We start from the raw sequence: 22,100 nt of genomic DNA on the forward strand, positions 1-22,100 counted from the left end.
ACCATTTGCTTTATCTTTAGTTTGATCATATTACTGAACCCTTAATTTGAATACAAACACAAAGTACCAGGTAGCCTGGTCAATGCACCAACAAAAACCAGGTACCATCTTCAGCATAAGTCCTCAGGGATGCTAGGATGTACTGATAGTACCTGGGAATGTCTGTTCATAAACTCCTGCTAGCAACTCATTTATTCCAAAGGCTGCTTAAAAGCTACAGCCACAGTCCTCTTCAGATTGAAAGGTGAACGGCTGCTTGTGGATTGTCATAGAGTTTGCATGCAATAGACAGTAGGTAGAGAGCTACTTGATCTTCTCCAAGCATTTGGCATAAAATATTAGCATCGGAAATACTAACAACTTTAACTCATTTTGTATTTAACCAGGTAAGAGGAAAGGGCAAGGGAAAAAAAATCTCTGGCTTAAGCCTAAAAAGAATGTGTTCCATATATTTGTGATCATTATTCGAATTAGGTGTAGATTAAGAAGTATCAATGTAGAAAGGACATCAAGGCAAATGCTGTAGTCATGGCGTGGCATTATCATTGCTCCCTTAAAAGGGATGTCTTGATTCATTTCGCTCAAGGGAGAGGGAAGACCATTTGACTAGCTTGTTATGTTAGAAGTCAGTTTTGAGGCAGTCCAGAGCCCTCTGATGATGTTCATAAATCAAAACTGGGACAAGGCTGTGACAAAGAAGGGAATTGATTTATGGTAGGGCTCAGAACCGTAAGAAGTATGATGAGACGTAACTTGTCTAACAGGCACTGAGGTTAAGCAAGCATGAAATAAAGAACTCATTTCTTCTCAGCCTCCATCCTCTAGGGCGTTTTATCCCTTCCCAGTGTTATGTCTTCCCTGCATTTCACCAGACTGTGGTCAAGCAGATTGAGCAGAAAAATTCTGCAGTGGAGACTTTAAAAGCTTGGAGAGGCAAATCTGGCTGGAGAGGAAGTGGGCTTTCTTATTCTGTTGCCAGTATCATCTCTTGGACCCTGGCTATTACCATTTTGAGATCATGATGTGGGAAGAGTGGGCCTCAGGGGAACCAGAATGCTTTATGGGAGAGTGAGGAGCATGGGTTCTGGAGGTTTGGGTTTTATCACACCATGTTGGCCTGGGTGGGGATGACCCTTGGCTCCTCTGCCAAACGTCACTGGTAGGTTTGCTGCCTCTAGGGTATTTTGCTGCTCATCTTTCACAAGCACTGTGTACCAGGCATTCAGGGGCTTGACATGTATCAGATCTCTTAAAACGGTAGGTTGCATTTTCCCATTAGACAAGTGATCAAGCCCATGTTTAAAGAAATGTGATAACTACATCACTCAACCAACAAATAGCAAGTTTAGGATTAGTGGCCAACTCTGACTTCAGTGTTTTGAGCTCTTAATCTCTATTGCTTAGTTGATTCAAGAATTAGAAGTATCTGTCACATCATAGGCATTTCACATATTATGGCTATTTATATCATTATTATTCAAATAATTATAGTTATTAAGCATGTTGGGTGTTGGAGGGGAAATCTATTTTAGAATCCTTCTAGAATGTCTGAGATGTTATGTTTCTTGGTATAGACTTCAGTTCACGAGTACAAACGATGTTAAAAGCAACTGTATCGTGTTCATCATGAGGAAAGCTGTGCTTGGTGTTAGTGGCAGCTGTGACCTTGGCCCTGAACCCAGGCACACTTGTGCTTTGGCAGTTAAGCTCATTGACAGTGGACATTGTGTTTCCTTTCCCTCCCCGTTTCTTCCTCAGTATGGAAACATGACTCTCCCTGAAGACACAGCCATTGGATCCACTATCTTAGTCATCCAAGCCACGGATGCTGATGAGCCCTTTACGGGGAGCTCTAAAATCCTGTACAAGATCGTACAGGGAGATGCTGAGGGAAGACTGGAAGTCACCACAGACCCCCAGACCAATGCAGGATATGTCAAGATTAAAAAGGTAGAGCTCACTTAATGGTTTTTATTAATTAAATTTATTCATTTATTTTTATATCCCAACTGCAGTTTCCCCACCCTGTCCTCCTCCCATTCCTCCCCCACCTCTCCTCTGCCCCTCCATTCCCCTTCCTCTCCTCTTCCCACTCCTCCCCCACCTCTCCTCTGCCCCCTTAATTCCCCTCCCTCTCCTCCCATTCCTCCCCCACCTCCCCTCTGCCCCCTCCATTCACTCCTCTGTTTCTGTTCAGAAAAGGGCAGGTCTCCCATGAGTATCAACAAAGCATGACTTATCAAGTTGCAGTAAGACTAAGCTCCTCCCCTTGTATTAATGCTGGGCAAAGGGACCAGAGTGTTAGGAACAGCCCCTGCTACCACTATTAGGAGTCCCACAAGTAGACCAAGCTACTCAAGGGACCTAGGCTCCCATGCAGACTCCCAGACTCTGTGAGCTCCTATGAGCCCAGGTTAGTTGTTTCTGTGGGTTCCCTTGTGACCTTGACCCCCGCCACCGCCTCTCAGCAGAATTCCTTGAGCTTGGCTCAGTGCTTGGCTGTTGGTCTCTGCATCTGTTTCCATCAGTTGCTGGGTGAGCCTCTCTGATGACAGTTGGGGTAGTCTTCAGTCTATGAGTATAGTAGAATATCGTTAAGCATCACTATGTTGACATTTTTTCTCCAATCATGTTTGATTCTGTCCTAGGTCTCTGGACCATCCAGCCTCTGAGTCCTGGCCCTCCAGGCAGTGTCAGTGTCAGGGGTGGGCTCACTCTCGTGGTGACCAGTCATTGGTTGGCCACTCCTCAATCTCTGCACCACCATTTAATCCTCCCCCCTCCTCACACATCCCATAGGCAGAACAGATTTAGGTCAAAGGTTATGTGGCTGGGCTGGTGTCTGAATCCCTCCCCTGGAAGTCCTGCCTGGTCACAGGAGATGGCCAGTTCAGGCTATGCATCCACTATTGCTAGATGACCCCTCATGTTCCCATCACCTCCTACCCCCAGTCCATCCACAAGATCTCCTTTATTCCTCTTCCCAGGGAGATCCATGCTCCCCACCTTGGGCCTTCCTTGTTACTTAGCCTTTCTGGGTCTGTGAATTGTAGTCTGGTTATCCTTTTCTTTACATCTAGTATCTACTTATGAGTGAGTACATACCATGATTGTCTTTCTGGGTCTGGGTTACCTCACTCAGGATAATTTTTTCTAGCTCCATCTATTTGCCTGCAAATTTCATGATGTCATTTTTTTAAACAGCTGAGTAGTACTCCATTGTATAAATGTACCACATTTTCCTTATCCATTCTTTAGTTGAGAGACATCTAGGTTGTTTCCAGATTCTGGCTATTATGAATAAGGCTGCTATGGATATAGTTGAGCAACACTTAATGATTATAAATAAATTAATCTACATGTGATTGTGTCAAGACTAATAGGCAGAAGTGACAAAGTCACAGTGACCTCTCAGGGATGGCAGTGGATTCCTGGCACATTCTGTCATTCCTGCCCCCTGAAAGAAAGTCAAGGTACGAGTTGTAATCTGTCATTAACTGACTAAGTATTTAGTATTGCCAGTTGGGATTCATAAATACAGTATGAAAAAAAATTAACTATAAGCATGTCCCACTTTATATTAAATTTTTTATAAAACTTTAATATTAAAATTTCTTTATCTGAAATTAAGGGACTCTGTATATTTCTAAATCTAGCAGCCATGTGGCAGTGGGGGAGGGCTAGCATGTGGGTTTCACTCCCCCTTTAGGTGCAAAACTCTTATACCAGTGTACCTGGCACAGACTTCTGTTGAATAGGATGGAAAGTTGTGAGTTCCTTTCAGGTTTTGATGGACAAGTCTGTTTTTTAACCCCTGATCTACCCTCGCTTTGTAAGTGGAGTCCTAGGCTGGGGGTGCCTTTCTGGGGAGTCTAGCACGTGAGGTCTGGTCACCTCTCTGTAAAAACAAACAGTATCAGTGGTGAGAGGCAGGAAAGAATTTGAACCAGCGGCTATATTGGGAAGACAAATGAGGTTAGGAATTCAGTCCGTCTTTGGAGAACTGATATGAGCTTTAGGTTTGCACAGAGGAGGAGCCAGGGGTGAGAGGCATTGCATAATTAAGTGGTCCTGATCACCGGAGGGGACTAGCTGGTACCCATGTGATGATATCTCCATCTTGGGGCTGATCTGTCTGCAATGTCTACTGTTCCTAGATTCTAAGGTGGCTGTGGCTATAGGGTTAGGACAATGACTGGCATTTTCAGATGTCTTTTGGGACAATTTGGAACTGGATGCTGTAAAAATCTGGCAGGAAGATGCCTCAGTTCCTCTTCTATTTGTACCTTGAGTGAGGATGGGATTTTAGATTCATTTTTTATTTTTAAGTGGTGTGTGTGTGTGTGTGTGTGTGTGTGTGTGTGTGTGTGTGTGTGTGACTGCAAATGCCCATGAAGGCCATAAGAGGTCATCCAATGTGGTTACTGGAAATCAAACTAAGGTCCTCCATGGAAGTTTAACTGCTAAGTCATCATTCTAGCTCCAGGGATGAGGCTGTAGATGTATGTTCCTTAAGTGATTAGCATGCCCACAACGAGGCTGTAGATGCAGGCTCCTTAAGTGATTAGCATGTCCCCACACAGAGCTAAGCAGGAAGGTGACCTGAAGTTTTAAGACAGAAGACACAGATGTTAAATGGGAAAGGGATGGTAGACTTTTATCCTGCTTTTAGCTAGCTTGTGAGTCCAAATGAGGGCTCAGTGTTTTCACCAAAAGGAGCTTGGAAGAACTGCAACTCCATCCTTCATGGCATTGCCCTGCTTTCCCCATTTCTAGAAAGACCAGAGAGTTTGGAGATAAAGTAGTAATTCATAGTTCCCACTTCTTTCTCCAGGGTCCCTCCAACTTTCCCTCAGCCTACTCCTGTCCCTCACCATGTATCTGAGTCTTGATTCTTTCTTCTGTAGCTGCTGAGTTTGTGTTAGACCTCATAAGGGTTTACCAGATGTCTCATTTGGAGCCAACACACACATCATCCAATAGGTGTAGAGCTGAAGCACTTTTCACAGGGGGCTTTCAAAGTCTTCCGGTTAAGCAGAGAGAGGGGCAACAGAGAATCTGCTGAAATACTGCCTGCTGGTTGGGGCTGCAAAAGAAAAGCCGAGGACAGTTTGGAACTAGAGTAATGGAAAGTTGAAAGCAAATGCCGAAAGTGAAGGCCAAGTAGAGCAGTTGCACAGAAAATGAAAACGAGCAAAGGTAAAGACGATGGCGGCTCTGAGCCGAGCCACAGGCTAGCACCTGATGCTTAAATGTGAAATGGTGCCCACAGTCTTGTGTGTTTGCACACTTACTCTCAAGCTGGTGGTGCTGTTTTGTGAGGTTGTGGAACCTCCAGGAGGTGAAGCTGGAGGCAGTGGTTCACTAGGGCCGGAGCTAAGAAGCTTTCTAGCCCGGCGTTCCTGGCTATCCAGTTCTTTGCTTTCTGGCTGCAGACAGGACATGGCCAGCCACACCTTCCCTGCTGTGGTGATGTGCCTCTCCTTAAGTGGTGAGCCAAAATGGGTCCTTCCTCCCTTACGTTGCCTCTTGTCCAGTATTTGGTCACAGCAACAAGAAAAGATTGCATGGTTGTCACTCACACCCCGTGTGACGAAGGTGCCCACTGGGCTCAGCAGAGTTCAAGGTGTAACACCCAGAGCCTGTGGAGGTCCGACATTTGGAGGAGGAGCCATCACAGCTTCCCCTTCCACTCCTGGCTAGCTCCACAGAGAGTGAACCTGGGAAGGATGAAGGAAGGGGTGGCCTGCCAAGCACGGTGGCGTGATTCTCTTTCTCCTCCGCCACTGTAGGCTGTCAGGGAACCTACGGGAATGCTTGTCTTACTAAGCAACTGCCATATATCACTTTGTTCTTTGTGATATCTTACCATGTACCACCCCCAGCTAACTTGACCATGTGTGGTTGGATCCTTTTGTAGGGGAGAGCTATAGTTATCCTTCTACATAAACCTTATATGAGGTGGGATTATAGCGGCGACTCACCAAACTCTTCTCATTCTTGTTTTGTATGTTGCTTTACTTCCCATGTCTAGAATATCACTTGACACATGATACACGAAGGTATTAAGTGTTGGTTGACTGAATGAATAATTGAAATTTGTTTCATGTACAATTACTAATAGTCACACAAGCACCTGCTGAACCTGTGTGTTAGGGTCCTGAAGTCGCAGCTCTCTGTTCCCCAGGCACTGTGACAACAGAACTTGAGTGACAGAATTTGGCAGGCTGATCACTGTAAGGTAATCTCAGAACACAGCTGGAGTCCTGGAACTCTGAAGGGCACAAATTGTACCAGAGGCTCAAACTCCTATTTGCAATGATCTAGAGAGAGACTGCATTTTAAACCCAACTAAGTTCTTAAACACGCTCTTCCCCATAACACCAAGCATATCTCTGCAAGAGTGTTTTGCCAATGGACAGACATGTAGCCAATGGACAGGGTAGCCGGAGGCTTCCGTGCCTTCCTCTGGAGCAGGGACCTTAGATTAGGGTCTTTGAAGTGCTAAGCAAAACAAACCCTCAGACACGGAGTTTTGCTTAGGATGTACCAACTTTTAGCCCATCGGATGTAGAAGAGCATGAGACAAATGTACATGTTCATATTTTGTATGTTGGAGTGTGGATTTGGTGTGAGTGTGTGGTGTATACCCATGTGTGAGGGTGCATCCAGGAGGCCAGAGGAGGATGTTGAGCATCCTGCTGTATTACTTGCCTCCTTATTCCCTTGAAACAAGGTCTCTCACTGAGCTTGGAGGTAGGCTGGCAGCCAGCAAGCCCCACAGATAGCCCTGTCTCCAGCGACATACATGGTCACGCCTAGCCCCGCCCCCTTCTTTTAACATGGGCACTGGAGATTGGAGCTCAGGTTCTTGTTCAGCAAGCACTGCTTTCCACTAAGCCGTCTCCCTACCCTCACCCACAGTGAGTGGTTTTGCCAAAGCGGCTTACACTGGTTACAAACTCCGTAAGGTGGTCTCTTAAGAATGCCTCAGTCTTGCTTGTATGCTCTTGTTTATGGATATGCCAAGGGGCCAATCGACTCCAGTCACTTTTAAAGGTCAATCACTTTGGGGTGTGATTAAACACATCCCTGAAACAGGGGCTGCACCACAGCCTCTTCAGAGGAAAGCCCAGAAAGCAGGGGTTTTGAGAAGCTTCCTATGCGATGCTCTGGAGTCCCGGGGCCCTGGATGATCAGGCTCTCGGGGCTGAGCTGGAGTCAGTAACGAGGAATGGTGTTTGTTTTGTTTATTATCTTAGTACTTCCTGGTACATCAGTGTTTCTCCTGAGACCCCTTTCTCGAAACTCAGAGTGTGCTTTGGTTTTTACTTTTATATAATTTTTCGCCCCTTCCCCACTATGGGCAGTCCTTTTGAATTCTTGAGTCATGGATGTTTTAACTAGCTCGGGTATCATCTGGAAACCCAGTATGCACATGGTTTCTGTGTGGTGAAAATGTGAAATGTCCTCTCCTGGACCCCTGCTCTCAGCATGCTGTCCATTTCCAGACAGAATCTAAATCCCTAGCTTGACCTTTAAGGCAGTCGGGCACAGAGGGGGAGTCTGGACAAAGGCAGGTTTTCTGCTTCTCTGATGAACGTGGCCCCATGGTCTCTTGACTTGGCTTTCATCCGCCATGAAAGCCTGCATGGATGGATTCAGCAGTGTTTGTTGAGAGTTGCTGATCTAGTGCCTTCCATTCTAACTTTTCATGGTTGTTGCGGCAGGGCTGCTTGGGTGGTGGTCAGATGAGACGAGGCAGAGAGTACAGCTACTCAGCAGTAAACTCCCCTTGTTTCCTGTCTCTCTGTTCACTAAGTACTGAGGGAGCACTGCTGAAACCCAGCCTGACCTTGCAGGTCCGGAATCAAGTCTCACATCTTTGGCTCGACATCTAAAATTCTCTGCCGTCTTTGTCTTTCGGCCTTGTGTGATCTGTTCCAGCACCACAGCTCCTCTTCATCCATAGACACGGGCACTCACTGCCTTACCCCTGTAGCTCTAGGGCTGGAGTGGATGGAAAAGCTAGGCAGGAGACCCAAGGCTTGTGTGGTGACCAGGATGGAAGGCTTCATTGGCCTAGGTGTGTAGACAGCTGTGATGTCTACTTGAGACTGGGGCAGAGCCACTGCTGTGGCAGGCTGGTGTATCAAGTTGGAGTTCCATCCGTTTCTGTCTTCTTGTGTTGACTTTCTAGGGGGTTCTTCCTTAGCTGGGCTCTTACCTTAGCTGGATATCATTGTAGTGACCCTCTGGGATTTGAAGTGATTCCCAGAACTTCTGAGCACACAAGAGTCCTATTAGACCATTGGTCATTAGATCAATAAGCCATTGACGCCCAGCAGTGAATGGGCACTTATTTCTAGGAACAGCCTCTCCTTTTATATTCACATAATTAAACAAATGTCATTGCTTCCTATGCTTAATTGTAAGTGACCATGACTGATGATTCTCTCTCCCAGGTTTCTCATTGTGCTTATGAATTAGGGGTTTAGTTGTCAGAATATGTGTATGGGTGAGGGATTTCTTGGGGAAAGGATGGTCTCTATAATTTTCTCTCCATTGAAACTGTCAAGGATCAAGCCTTATCTGTGTATCCTCTAGCTGCTATACTATGGGTACTGTGTGTCAGGGAGATGGGAAGTGAGAGGAACATGCCACAGTTCTTCCTGTCACAGAGCTGATGGCCAGTGATGACACAAAATAGTAACACAGCTAAAGCCCTGGCTTGGGTGCTGTGCAGCTGCAGAGGAGGTGAAGCTTGTCTGTTTCAGGCTCGATAGTGGGATGAGGGAAAGGGATGAGGTGAACAGTACTGATCAACTCTTGGGGGAGAATTCCTTTGATGTCAGGATGGCAGGCTGAGTCAATGCAGTGTGTGTCTGTCTGTCGCTCCATGAGTGGCTATCACGAACTGTGTAGCTGCTGAGAAAATGACATAAGGTCAGGCCCGGATGTCTCAAGTCCTCCAGAGCTGGGTGTCTAGAAAAAGTCACGGCTGCTGCTTCCTCCATTTATAGCTTTTGACTTTGCTTTGGTCCTCCCTAGTTTTTGAGGTTTTAGGTCCTTTTGAGGATTTGACCAGCTGACTAGGGCCAGCATGATGGCCCGGTGGATGAAGGCACTTACTCCACAAGCTTGACAACCTGTTTGATCCTTGGGACCCACGTGGGAAAAGGAGAGAACTGACTCCCACACATTGATCTTGGTACATGTATCATGCATGTATGCACCAGCATGCATATACACACACATACAAACAAATAATGGGATTTTAAAAGCCCATATGTCCTCATCCTAAAATAAGAAACACACACACACACACACACACACACACACACACACACACACACACACACACACAGAGAGTATTGAGATTTCAATTTTCAGGGGTTTAGAGTCCTATGGGATCCTCGAGTCCAGAGATAGTGGCCTATGGCAGGGGTTATCACCCCTTCTTGGTCTTTCTTCTCTTAGAGAACTGTGGACTTTTGCTTAGAGGGGGTCTAAGTCCCATAGGGCCAATTGTTCATAAGATAGCTAAGTCTTCCTGTGCTGGCACATGCAGTTAAGCCTATGCTTGAAAACTTCCAGAATTGGGAATGAACCACTTTCTGAATCAACTCTTTCTTTCTTAGGTAGTCTGCTGGTTAAATTCTCCCACACATAAGCCAGAAACAGTGTCCTGTTCTTATTCCCGGTCTTCTCTGGCCATGTGGGATGGGAACACCTCCCCCTCCCAGCATGGCCTCCACTCCCCGCTTCTGGAATCTCTTCCCTCGGGTCCTGGGTTCTGAATTCCCCATACCGTGTGGACATCTCTGTTGTATGAATATTTTTCTAGCTGTCCTTGCCTGAGGAGAATAAAGATTTTGCTGAGGGATGAGCAGGGTGCCCCAGGGTTAAATGAATCCAAGGAGGGCTGTGCTAGAGTCTCTCTTCCAGGACAGTCCATGGAAACACTCGGCGCCCTGATCACACCTGAAGTAAAGCTGTGCTTTTGGGTTTTTTCCCTGTGGTTTTCTTGAGAAGTAGATTTAGGTTAAGACTGTATGAGTTTTGAAGAAATGAATCCGTTAAGGGGGCAACTCACTCCAAGGTTAACTTCCCTCTTGTTTTCTCTTCCACAGCCTCTTGACTTTGAAACTGAACCAGTTAGCAGCATTGTGTTCCAAGCAGAAAACCCTGAGCCTCTGGTGTCCAACGTAAAGTACAATGCTAGTTCGTTTGCCTCGTTCAAGCTGTTTGTGACGGATGTGAACGAAGCACCTGTGTTTCCCCAACTTATATTCCAAGCGAAAGTCAGCGAGGATGCTGCTGTAGGCACGAAAGTGGGCAACGTGACTGCCAGGGATCCTGAAGGCCTGCCTGTGAGGTACGGGACAGCAGAGCTGCGCAGGCCTGCTTGCATGCTGCAGCTACAGCCAGGGAGCTAAGGAGGTCTGGGAAGTGGAGAAGCATCATGTACTGACTTCAGGACTGAGCCAATGGAGCAGAAATCAGAAGCAAGGTCTCTGGCCTTGGTTCAGTGTTTCAGACATGTGGCATCAAGTGCCATTCTGTCCCCTTGATGCAGGCCTCAGCTGAGATCTAGTAAAGTCAGGAGGTGCCCCCACCCAAGATTGGGTGAGCCACGGCCAGTTCCCGGGTCTGAACTGTTGGGGTTCTGGAGAAAGCTCTTGAGGGAAAGTGGACTGGAGTTGTAGAGAGGTAAAAGCCCAAGTGAGTAGAGAAGGCCACTTTGCAGACCAAAGGGATTGTCTTAGATGTAGGGATCTTGGGCTCCCCCTTTCCCCGGAGAGCTAGTCTGGGACAGTAAGACTCATTCCTCTCATTCCCAGAGGGGCTAGTGCTCAAGGTGAGATGCTAACCAATGTGTAAATATTCCTATTTCAGCCATTCTCAATCTTTCCCCCCACCATTTTTTGGTGCAACAGCCCCCACATACATTTGCCTCAATAATATACAATGATTAATTTGCTTACTACATGCACATATACACATTTGTATAATACCTATATGATCTTAAAGATCACATGGTTAGTAAGCATAGACAGGACTCAAACTCAGGTCTTCTGCTTGCCTTGTGCAGTATTGTCCAGAACGTATATGGCAAACAAATACTTCAGCATGACTAGCTGGTGCATGTAGTTTCAAATGACAAGTCTTTAAGTTTCTCTACACACTTGAGTGAAGTTTTACTTCCTAATGAGCTTTCCTATAGACACTTAGGTTCAGTTATATGACTTAACTGATTGCCTTGCATGGAGTGTGTTACTAGTTTGCTTACTAAAACAAAAAGTGTGAAGCAGGTAACTTTATTTTTAAGAAAAGCAGTTTATTTAGCTCATAGCTCTGGACATTTATGGAGACAGCACCAGCATAGGCAGGTGTGAAGGCCTTGCATGATTATTAGCCAACAGCAACACCAGCAAAGGGAAAGAATCATATTGCAGACAGGAATCTGGAGCTGCTGAGGTCTCACAAGACCCAAGGACAGCTCATTTGGCCCTACCTCTCAAGGGTCTTGCACATGACAATCTCACTACCTGAGAATGAGGCTTCTAACATGAGGACTTTTTTGGTCAACAAAGTTACCAAGGAGTGAGGGTTGTACTGTATTATTCAGTGTAGAAACGATGCTATACATCTGAGTCACAAGTCACGATGGGATCCAAAGTATCTAAATTCACAGCCCATTATTGTCTAAGAGCTGCCTCTGCCTCCTTCAAAAACATTGGTTGTAATTAAAAGATAAAATAAATTAATATATTTACTGGCCAGAGGTATGTGTGTGTCAGTACAGAGAAAACAAAAGAATTTAAAGAAATTCCTCTGGTGGGTCAAAAACTGGTATAGAATATAAAACCACAGAGTTGCAGTCAGAAGATGAGGTGGGCAAAGACAGATGGAGAAGGGGTGTTCTATAAGATATGTTTCTAGATGGCAAATGAACGAGGAATAATCAAGCCAGCCTAGATGCACAGACTCCAAAGTTGTGAACTGAAGAGTTTAACTCTCCACCTGGGTAAACTAGATGAGCCCATCAGCACCAGTAGACCCAATCCAGCCCAGCTTCAAACATAATAGACCCCATTGCTGACACAGATCCAGAGCCAAGCTTTTCTGACTACTTCCAGTGTGGTTCGAAGCATTGCCATCTCTGTTTAGAACCCAGCCTTTCCCACCAGCCCCTACCTACCCCATCAGAGTCAACTTGTGCACCACCATCTGCAAGAGTCTTTAAAACAAAGCAAGCCAGTTGTCCAGCTCCTCTTCAGATCCTGCTGGGGCTTCTCACTTCTGTCAGGGTGAGATCCCAACTACCAAGGAGCTCACGTTTATCACCCACACACAAACATGAATGCAGTACTGGACATATACAATATGCTAAAAATATACTGAGGGAAATTAATTTGACTAAATATAATTTTAATCATTCCTATTCCTGGACATGTGGGCTAACAGAATTTTAAAAATTATAGATGATGTTTTGAAGCCATGCATGCATGCAGTTCTTTAATTCCTATTAAATTTTTATTGAGTTGACATTTCCAGGAGTGGGAATAAATGGTGTACAGCTATAGATGGTCATGATGTGACCCTTTACAAAAGGCTAAACTCAGCCGGGCGGTGGTGGCACACGCCTTTAATCCCAGCACTTGGGAGGCAGAGCCAGGCGGATCTCTGTGAGTTCAAGGCCAGCATGGGCTACCAAGTGAGTTCCAGGAAAGGCGCAAAGCTATACAGAGAAACCCTGTCTCGAAAAACCAAAAAAAAAAAAAAAAAAAAAAAAAAAAAAAAAAAAAAAAAAAAAAAAGGCTAAACTCACTGGTTTTCCTCAGGCAAGACTTGTTTCTCTCAAATTATCTTTCTACATCTACCAATGAGTTCTCTTGAAGACACAGTTTCAGCCAGGTCACTTTTCCACTCCGCACAGCTTGGTGGTTGCCTCTGGCTTGTATGCTCTGGCTCCCCCAGTCTCCGCGGCCTCATCTTTCCCGTCCACTGCTGCCCACGCAGATTGGTGCAGTGTGCGTGCACCAGCCTGGTCTTGGTCCCTCTGTTCTGGCTTGTGTATCTTTGAGGCACCTTTTTGTCTGTGTCAACATCTCCTTCAGAAGCTTTTCTCAGTCCATTTACCCTTGTTGTGATTCCAACACTTACACTGTATTTACCGCACTTTACTGGAATTATCCATGTGTCTAAAGGCCACTTCAGTCAACTGTTGCCTTGGTCCTGTCCACGGAAGTTAATGTAGGGGGTGTTGTACTGGAAGGTTTCAGAAGACACTCACTTCAGTTTGACATCTTTGATTGCTAGGAAAGTATAAACTTTTCTGCCAGAGTTTGTCACTCTGCCATGCATAATAAAACAATCACAGAACCATGCTGTGGACCAGTGGTTCTTTCCTAATGCTGTGGCCCTTTAATACAGTTCCTCATGTTGTGGTGACCCCTAAACATAAAATTTTCGTTGCTGCCTCTTAACTGTAATTTTGCTACTGTTATGAATTGCAGTGTAAATATCTGTGTTTTTCAATGGTCTTAGGCGACTTCTGTGAAGGGGTCATTTGACCCAAGGGGTCACGATCCACACATTGAGAACAGCTGTTATAAAGGCAGCTCTTCTTCCAAAGAGATATGTAAATGTGACGCTGCCTTGGTGATTCTGCTCCATGGTACATCCAAATGATAATGTTATATAGTAGTATAAATGCAGAGACTATCTTTCGTTTTCATTCAAAGTAACACATTTTCTTCTGTGCTTCCCTTTATGAAGTTATTCACTGAGCGGCGATAAGAGAGGTTGGCTTAAAATCGACTCCGTCACCGGCGAGATATTCAGCGCGGCTCCGCTGGACAGGGAAACAGAAAGTCTGTACCGGGTACGAGTGGTGGCCACTGAAATAGGTGAGCAAAACCAAACCAAACCAGGTTATTAGGAAAAACATCAATAAAAATAAGAGGAGGGGCAAGAGAATTGATGAGGTTAAAAATCAATGCTGAGTAAAATCATAAAGACAGGGTGAGACAGGTACAAAAGTGTGCGTGCATACGTGCGTGCATACGTGCGTGCGTGTTCAATTCTTAATGATTGCGTTAGAGAACACCTGTGCCAATCTGGGCTTCTACTAGCAGAGTTTCCCTGAGGCTGAAGGGAATTAGGGATGCTGCCAGCTCTGGTTTCCTGCAGGGATTAGATCCTCTTCTAGTAAGGTTCTAGAGTCCTTAGCTAACCTCTCTCACTACCTCCTCAAAGGAGATTGAGGGCTTCTACCAAACAGGAAATTCAAGGCCCACTGAGCCTTAAATTACAGCCCTCACTGCTCATGCTGTTTTGGAGCAGAAGATACTTTATGCAAGGCTCTCTACCAGAAAGCTCGTGCAGTAGTGACCTGGGAGTCCATCCTTGGGGATCCTGATTCAGCAGGTATCAGGGGACCTGGGTATCTGCTGTTTGGATGAGGCAAGATGGACTTTTGAAAGAGACGACAATTGCACAGATATGCCAGGATGTTTGAGCCATCCCTGCATAATCCTTGCATCCTATTTAATTCATTCAGTTGGGATACAAGTTGTCTGCTCACTCTGAACATGGAGTTCCAGGAAAATGTTCAGATTAAAGTAAAGATAACTCACAGGAATAGTATGCTAACCAGGAATTAAGACTGGTAATTAAAACATTGAGTGTCTTTAAGTGGAATTTTCCATCTTGCAGTAAGAATTCTGTTGATCTTAGGCTGATTAGCTAGTAATGTATCTGCTTAGCTTATTAAAAAGGATGAGAGTGGAACAAATTACTACCAAACAAATACAGCTTTAGACCAAAAAATAATAAACTTTAAAAATACAAAGCCCTAAATTAGAGGCAGACACAGGGAGCAGAGAAAGGAATCATAAAAATGTATGGGAAAAGATGGAGAAGACCAGAATGACCATAACTGTCCCAGCGAGCAGACACAGAGCTGTCCCAGCGAGCAGACACAGAGCTGTCCCAGCGAGCAGACACAGGCTGTCGTCGGAAGGGAGGTACAAGTGGACAGGCCTTGGCTGAGACAGGCAGCTGTTTCCGTCGCAGGCTGTGCATTCCACTGCCAGGTTGTCTATGTTCACTTGGTGATTTAAAAGCTCCCAGTAAGGCTGAGGGAGGTTTCCGGCTAATTCTTGATGCCATGTCCTGCCCCTGAACCCACGAGAATCAACACTTCACATTGCACACGTTTCGTAAGTGGTTCTCACATTTTAGAAGTCTCATGGATTGTGACCATGAGCCAAAACCCTGTTACATTTTCAGTTGTTGGCACTGAAATCATAATGTAAATAGACCAAACAACTTCAAGGACTTCAGTGGACTCGTCTTTGCTTTAAGAACAGCCAGAGACATTTCTGTGAAGACAAGCAAGAAAATGAGGCTTCCTGGAACCAAAGCAGGAGCCAGAAAACAGCTTAGGGGAACGGAAGTAGTCCCGCCACTGATGCGCTGTCTGCACGAGGTTAGGTGAGGACAGTCAGGGTCCACTACACCACACTGGGCCTCCTGTGTGCTTCTGTTAGTGCCCAAACTTTATGCATAAAGAAACCAAAGCACTGAGAAATTGGTTTACCCAAGAGCACACGGCTACCAATGGGTCACTGCTATAGCGTGGCAGACGACATGTGTGCAACCGTTTGCTGCTTTGTTTACACGTGAGACCTTCACAAAGCCACAGGCTTCTCAGATGAAGACAAATGAAGCTTAGAAAGCTGAGTTGGGATGCTTAAGGCAATGGTAAGTGATGGAGAGTTCGGCTGGCAGTCTTCCTCTCTCGTGTGCACTAGCTGTGTGAACTTAGCTAAGTTACACAGCTTCTGAGTGTCACTGTACACACACACACTCTCTCTCTCTCTCTCTCTCTCTCTCTCTCTCTCTCTCTCTCTCTCTCTCTGTTAGTATTACCATTTAAACATTTAAAACATTTTTATTACATTCTATTTGTGGTGTGTGTGTGTGTGTGTGTGTGTGTGTGTGTGTGTGTGTGTGTGTGTGTGTACACATCAAAGATCAATTTATAGGAGTTAGTTCTCCTTCCTCCATGTGACTTTTGGGGATTAAACCCATGCTGCCAGGTCTGGCAGGAAGTGCCTTCAGCCACTGAGTCATCTTGGAGGTTCCATTTAAACATTTTTACCAGTACTAAAATTAGGTCTGTAATTCTAAAAGCATCTTTCTACTACTTTAATAGACCTGACCATTTAAATATTGATTCTTTCAAAGGAAAGAGAAACATGCTTCCTTGTGAAGGATGATGATAATGCTTGGAATGATGTTCTAACCTTTCGACTTCTCAGGTGGGTCCTCTTTGAGCTCCACAGCGGATTTCCACCTGGCCCTCATGGATGTGAATGACAACCCCCCACGCTTGGCTAAGGACTACACAGGCCTGTTCTTCTGCCATCCCCTCAGTACCACTGAGAGTCTCATCTTTGAGGTGACTGACGATGACCAGCAGTCATTTTGGAGGTCCCAGTTTACATTTGCCCTTGGCAGAGAGAGCTTACAGAATGACTGGGAAGTTTCCAAAATCAATGGTGAGTTTTCAAATGTACAAGGAGAAAAATCAATGATGGATGAAGGAATAATGGTCCCCCTCTCCCTTGGCTGGCTTTAGAACTCAACACAGAATTTTCTTCTTGCCCCAAGAAAGCAGTTCATGTTCTGGAAACACACAGGAAAAGTCAGTCTTCAAAGCCCCAGGCTTTGTGGGAAGGGAAGTTTGACACCCCACATCCTGGTTGGTGCACATGGATAGATGGACAATTTGAACATCAGTTGTAAATTTCCAGTGAAGCCTGAGAAACAGATTTTATAATAAATTTTATTCAAACACAGTTAACATACAGCAAATTACAGTTGACCAATGTATACAACTTTATGGTAATATCTATCTATCCATATATATCATTACATATATAAGATCAGCACAATCAAGTCAATATTTTGCACTCTTAAGTTTTTATTTTACCTTATTTTTCATTACCCCTGCCCACCCCATTAAGCCCACCCTATTTTCTCAGCCAGCGACCAATCTTTGTGTTGCTACAAATCTATGTTATTTGTGTCACTTCATATACTTCCCTCTTCTTTCACTCGGTATGGTTGTTTGGGGATGCATTCTTGGTTCGTGTTCCAGAGCTTCACTTCTTCATTGTGAAGTAGCGATAAGACAATTCAGCGTTCATGCTCTCAAAGACTGTTAGTTTCGGGGCACACATGTGGACAAGTGTTTGGTAGGAGCATGCCCTTCCATGTTTCTTAGTTGAACACCAAGGAGTTGAATGACTGCATCATATAGAAGGTTAATACTTTGCTAGTTAAGAAAAGGTCAAACTATTTCCCAATTTGTTCTTTGCATTTTACGTTCCCACCAGTGCATGAGAAGCTCAGCTGCTCAGCACCCTCCTCAGTGCATCTGCTATGCTTGGTTATTTTTGGCCTCTAGTGGGTAGACATCAGTCTCTATTATATTTTTTGACTGGTATTTCCCTAGTGACTAATGTTCAAAGCCTCTCCACATGAAAAGTGTGGTGAGCTGCCATCCATACATCAGGAAGCAGCTGATCAACTATTGTTTCCGACTTCTTGGGCTCCTCAACTTCTATTGTTGAACTGTAGGTGACTGTGTGAGTGTGTGTGTGTGTGTGTGTGTGTGTGTGTGTGTGTGTGTGTGTGTGTGTGTGTGTGGTGTGCTTTATCAGGAAACTGAATTTTATAGTAATATCTCCTCCTCCTTTTTAAAGATTTACTTTTTAGTATGTATGTGTGCTTTGTGAATGTGCACTGCGTGTACAGGCAAGTGACCACAGGGTCAGAAAAGGGCATCAGAGCCCTCGGAACTGGAGTTACAGTGCTTGGGAGCCAACATGGTGTGCTGGGAACCGACCCTGGTCCTTTGTAAGAGCAGTAAGCACTCTTAATAGCTGAGTCACCGCTCCAGCTCCTATTGCAGTATCTTCTAAACAGCAAAATTTTTAAAAAATATTAAAACAAGAGTTATTGATTTCTTATATAATTTGTGATTTTTAAATGTGCCTGCTCTTTTCTGAAGAGAAACAGAGGAGGAGTGGAGGGAGGTTTTATCTTGAAAATCTCAGAAAAACTCAAGTGGAAAAAATCCCTACCTTACAATACTATATTGTTTTGATTACTATAGCTCCATAGAAGACCAGAAATCAGATGATATCATTTTTTTTTTAAAGTTGTTTCATCCATTCTAGGTGTTTTGCACTTCAGTGCAAATGTCAGCATGCTGCTTGTCCATTTCTAGCAAAAGAAATCTGTTGAGATTGGGCTTAGATTCCTCCGAGTCTACATGGGTATTTGGGGGTGGGGATGCCCTCAATTCATGAACACAAAGTGGGTCTCCACTTACTGAGGTCTTCTTTAATTTCTTTCAGCAACATATCTTAACTTTCAGTGTGTAGTACAAAAATTATCTGCTCTTTTAAATAGTGTTTTAAGATTTACATTTCTATACATCTCTAGGGTCTAAACACACTTGGTAATTTTTAGATATTATTCTCATATGACAACTCATTGACATTGTGTACTAATTATTATAGTCTTTGGATCCCATCGGCTTTCTACATAGGCTGTGTTGGATATGACGGACAGTTTTACTACTTCCCTTCCAATCTTGCCTTAGTACTGGCTAAAACTTTCAGTAAGAGGAGTCGAAGGAGTACTGAGCACCCAGGTGCTTGCCTTGTTCTCTTAGTGCAGAGAGCAAGTTGCCCATCTTCACAGTAGTATATGTTTAGATGATCTGTATCTAATACTTCGGCTTTCTATCTACAACTCACTAAGAACTGTTTCTCTTTGTATGATTAAGTTGTTTTTTTTTTTTTTGTCAGCAACTGGGTGGGTTATATAGGCTTTTATCTTAGTATTGCTGGGATAAGATCTATTTGAGGAAATATTTTATGTAATTTTGAATTTAATTTGTTAAAATTAAGTCTTTTGCATTTATATTAATAAGGTGGCACACACCTTTAATCCCAGCACTCCGGAGGCAGAGGCAGGCGAATCTTTGTGAGTTCGAGGCCAGCCTGGTCTACAGAGTGAGTTCCAGGAAAGGCGCAAAGCTACACAGAGAAACCCTGTCTCAAAAACCAAAAAACATCTACATAAATTGACCTGTATTTTTCCTTACAAAGCTTTTAAAAATCCATTTTTGATATCAGCGACTGCTAATCTAATAGAGTAAGTTAGAGGTGTTCTACCGATTCAATTATCTGGAAGCCTGTGTGTGTGAAATTGGCAGCCTTTCTTCCTTAAAATTTGGGAGAATTTATTTGCTGATGAACACATTTAGGATCAGAAAGCTTTTTTTTTTCCAGTGGAAAATTTAACTGTATACTTCATTTCTTTGTTATATAAGTCTATTCAATTACAAATTGCTCCTTGGTTGAGATTGCTAGTCTGTAGTTTTCAAATATTTGCCTAGTTCATTTTGTTTGTCTAATTCATTGGCATACAGTTACTCATGACATTCTATTCTCATTATCCATAGATGTACAGTGATATCAGTTCATTCTGATGTTGGCAAGTTATTTCTTTTCTTTCCTAATCAAGTAGGGGACAAGTTAATTTATTTTGTTCATAGTGTCAAATAGCCAGCGTTTGGATATCAGCTTGCCCTGTGTTTTTGTGTGTCCTTGCCTGGGTCTTTACTTTCCTTACTCATCTACTGTGCTTGACTAGTTCTTATTTTATGCTTACTAGGGTGGAGTCTGTGGCAGATAATTTGGTTTTTTTTTCCTTGTTAAGATAGACATGTAGTGCCACAGACAATCTCAGGGTTACTTTACCTGCATTCCACTGTTTGCAAAATTACAGGATTATCCTTTGTGTCCTATGGGTTGCTTAGAAGTGAGTCTACAAATATTTTTGCAAATGTACATTCTTTTTTTTTCTGTTTTCTTGGTGTGCTTCACTTTGGGTAGTTTCTACTTCAATGTCTTTAGGCTACTGATTTTTCTATCATATTCTGTTTTCCATTTATTCCATCGAGTATATTTTTCACATAAAAACATTTTAGTTGTCAATGCTACCAGTTAATTTGGGTCTTTTTTTTGTAGTATTAATTTTTATATGTCACAGTCTTAAATGTCTAGCTTCTTGAATATATGATTTTTTTCTTGTCCTCATCCATTCCATCACATATTTAATTGGTTAGTTTTTTTATTATTTTATTTTCTAGCATGTTGACAATTTTTTATTAAATATAGGGCATTTTCAATTCCTGCAACTATTGAGTTTTATTCTGAGTTGTAAAGTTTGATTAGCAATTAGAAAAATCAGTCCTGGCCCTGCCTGAGCTAAACTGAGCCCCTAGGAGCTTAACTGGATATCTTCATGAGCTACAATGTTTTTGGATTTGCTTCTGGGAGCAGGAATCCATCCTGTGTGACTTCAAAGGACTCTTCCATTGTTTTTTTTTCTTTTTATTTATTCTTCTCTCATAGAATATATCCCAACAGCAGCCTCCCCCTCCCTCTCTTCCCCCTCCCATCTCTCCTCTTCCCCAGATCCGCTGCTCCTCCATTTCCCTTCAGAAAAGAGCAGGCCTTCCAGGGATATCAACCCAACACAGTGTAACAAGATGCAGAAAGGCTAGGTACAAATCCTCATATCAAGACTGGACGAGGCAACCCAGCAGGAGGAAAAGGGTCCCACAGGCAGACCGTGGTTCTTTCCTGGGCTCAGGAAGTTCATTTGTGTGCATACCCTAACACTTAGCTGAAGACTTGGGGACTCTCTAATTTAATTACTTAGAAATTTTATTCACTGTGTGTGCCCTTTGCATGCATTTGAGGGGGAGGGGCAGGCCAGATGCTGACCTTTCTCAATTGCTCACTACTGTTTTTTAAACTTTTACTTTTCTCTCATACTTTACATTACTACCTCAGTTTCCCCTCCCCCCACTCCTCCCATCCCCTCCCTCCCCTCCCCTCTCCCCTAGATCAGCTCCTCCTCCATTTGAGCAGACCTTCTGGGAATAGTCACCAAACATAGGTAACAAGTTACAATAAGACTAGGCACAAACCTATCACAGCTGGATGTGGCAACTAGGTAGGTGGAAAAGGGTCCCAAAGGGTCCAAAGTGTACGTGAAAGTGTCAGCGATACCCTCTACTCCCATTGTTGGGGGTCCCACAAGAACACCAAGCTCCACAACCGTAAGGTTTATGCTGAGGACCTAGCTCAGACTCCATGTTTGTCACTAGTCTCTGTGAGTCCGATGAGCCCCGCTTAGTTGACTCTGGGCTGTGCTCTCATTGGCTGTGGGTCTCTGCATCTGCTCCCATTGGTTGCTGGATGACACTCCTCTGATGACCACTGGGCTAGGCACCGATCTATGAGTACAGGGGGATGTCATTAGGAATCATTTCACTGACTTTTTTTTTTTTTTTGCCACTCCTCACCTTGTTTTTTGAGCCAGGTTCTCTCATTGAACCTGAAGCTTATGGACTGGGTAGGGCTGGCCAATGAACTCCAAGGATCCACCAGTCTCTGCCCTCTTTCCTCTTCACTTCCCCTGCCAGAGTCACAGGCACACTGCCATGACTGGCTTTCTAGGGATCAGGTCCTCATGCTTGCACAGCAAGAACTTTGCCCACTGAGCAATTTCAGCCCCAAGGGGCCTCTATAGATCCACAGAGCACATGTGAGCATGTTCCCACCCCCCCACCCCCACCCCCGCTCTGGACTAGAGTTTTGTGCGTCCTCTCCTTGATTCTGTGTTATTGAAGTTGCAATGTGAAGTTAAGCCTGGGTTCCTCTTCCTTGCAAAGAGATTAAAGAGCTAACAGCAAGCTGGAGGCAGTTGTTGGATTTATGCCATTTATCTTTCTTCCATTAACACCCACTGTTTCCATATATTTATCTGTTATTTTTATTGTTTTTGGTTGGATGCTAAGCCTAGATCCTGCTATTCCAGCTTTGCTAGGAATAGAAATTTAAGCCATAATAATTAAATGCAAAATACTTGTCTCAGATTTGGAAATTTTCTGGGCATATAGATGAACAGATTGTGTGTGTGTGTGTGTGTGTGTG

The 22,100-nt window shown here is 44.1% G+C and overlaps 1 protein-coding gene across 2 annotated transcripts in view; it reads left to right on the top strand.

The window, feature by feature from the left end:
- The window catches only part of Cdh17 (cadherin 17), a 60,024-nt gene that overhangs the window by 29,726 nt on the left and 8,198 nt on the right, over positions 1–22,100 (top strand). For both annotated transcript variants that reach the window (XM_052718029.1, XM_052718030.1), the window contains 4 exons: positions 1,759–1,950; positions 10,134–10,378; positions 13,786–13,916; positions 16,335–16,574. In XM_052718029.1, the coding sequence (XP_052573989.1) occupies positions 1,759–1,950; positions 10,134–10,378; positions 13,786–13,916; positions 16,335–16,574 (808 nt within the window). The remainder of the gene's footprint in view (positions 1–1,758; positions 1,951–10,133; positions 10,379–13,785; positions 13,917–16,334; positions 16,575–22,100) is intronic.

This window comes from Peromyscus californicus, unplaced genomic scaffold, assembly GCF_007827085.1.
Source record: "Peromyscus californicus insignis strain IS unplaced genomic scaffold, ASM782708v3 Scaffold_5__1_contigs__length_169319896, whole genome shotgun sequence".
Classification (NCBI taxonomy): Eukaryota; Metazoa; Chordata; class Mammalia; order Rodentia; family Cricetidae; genus Peromyscus; species Peromyscus californicus.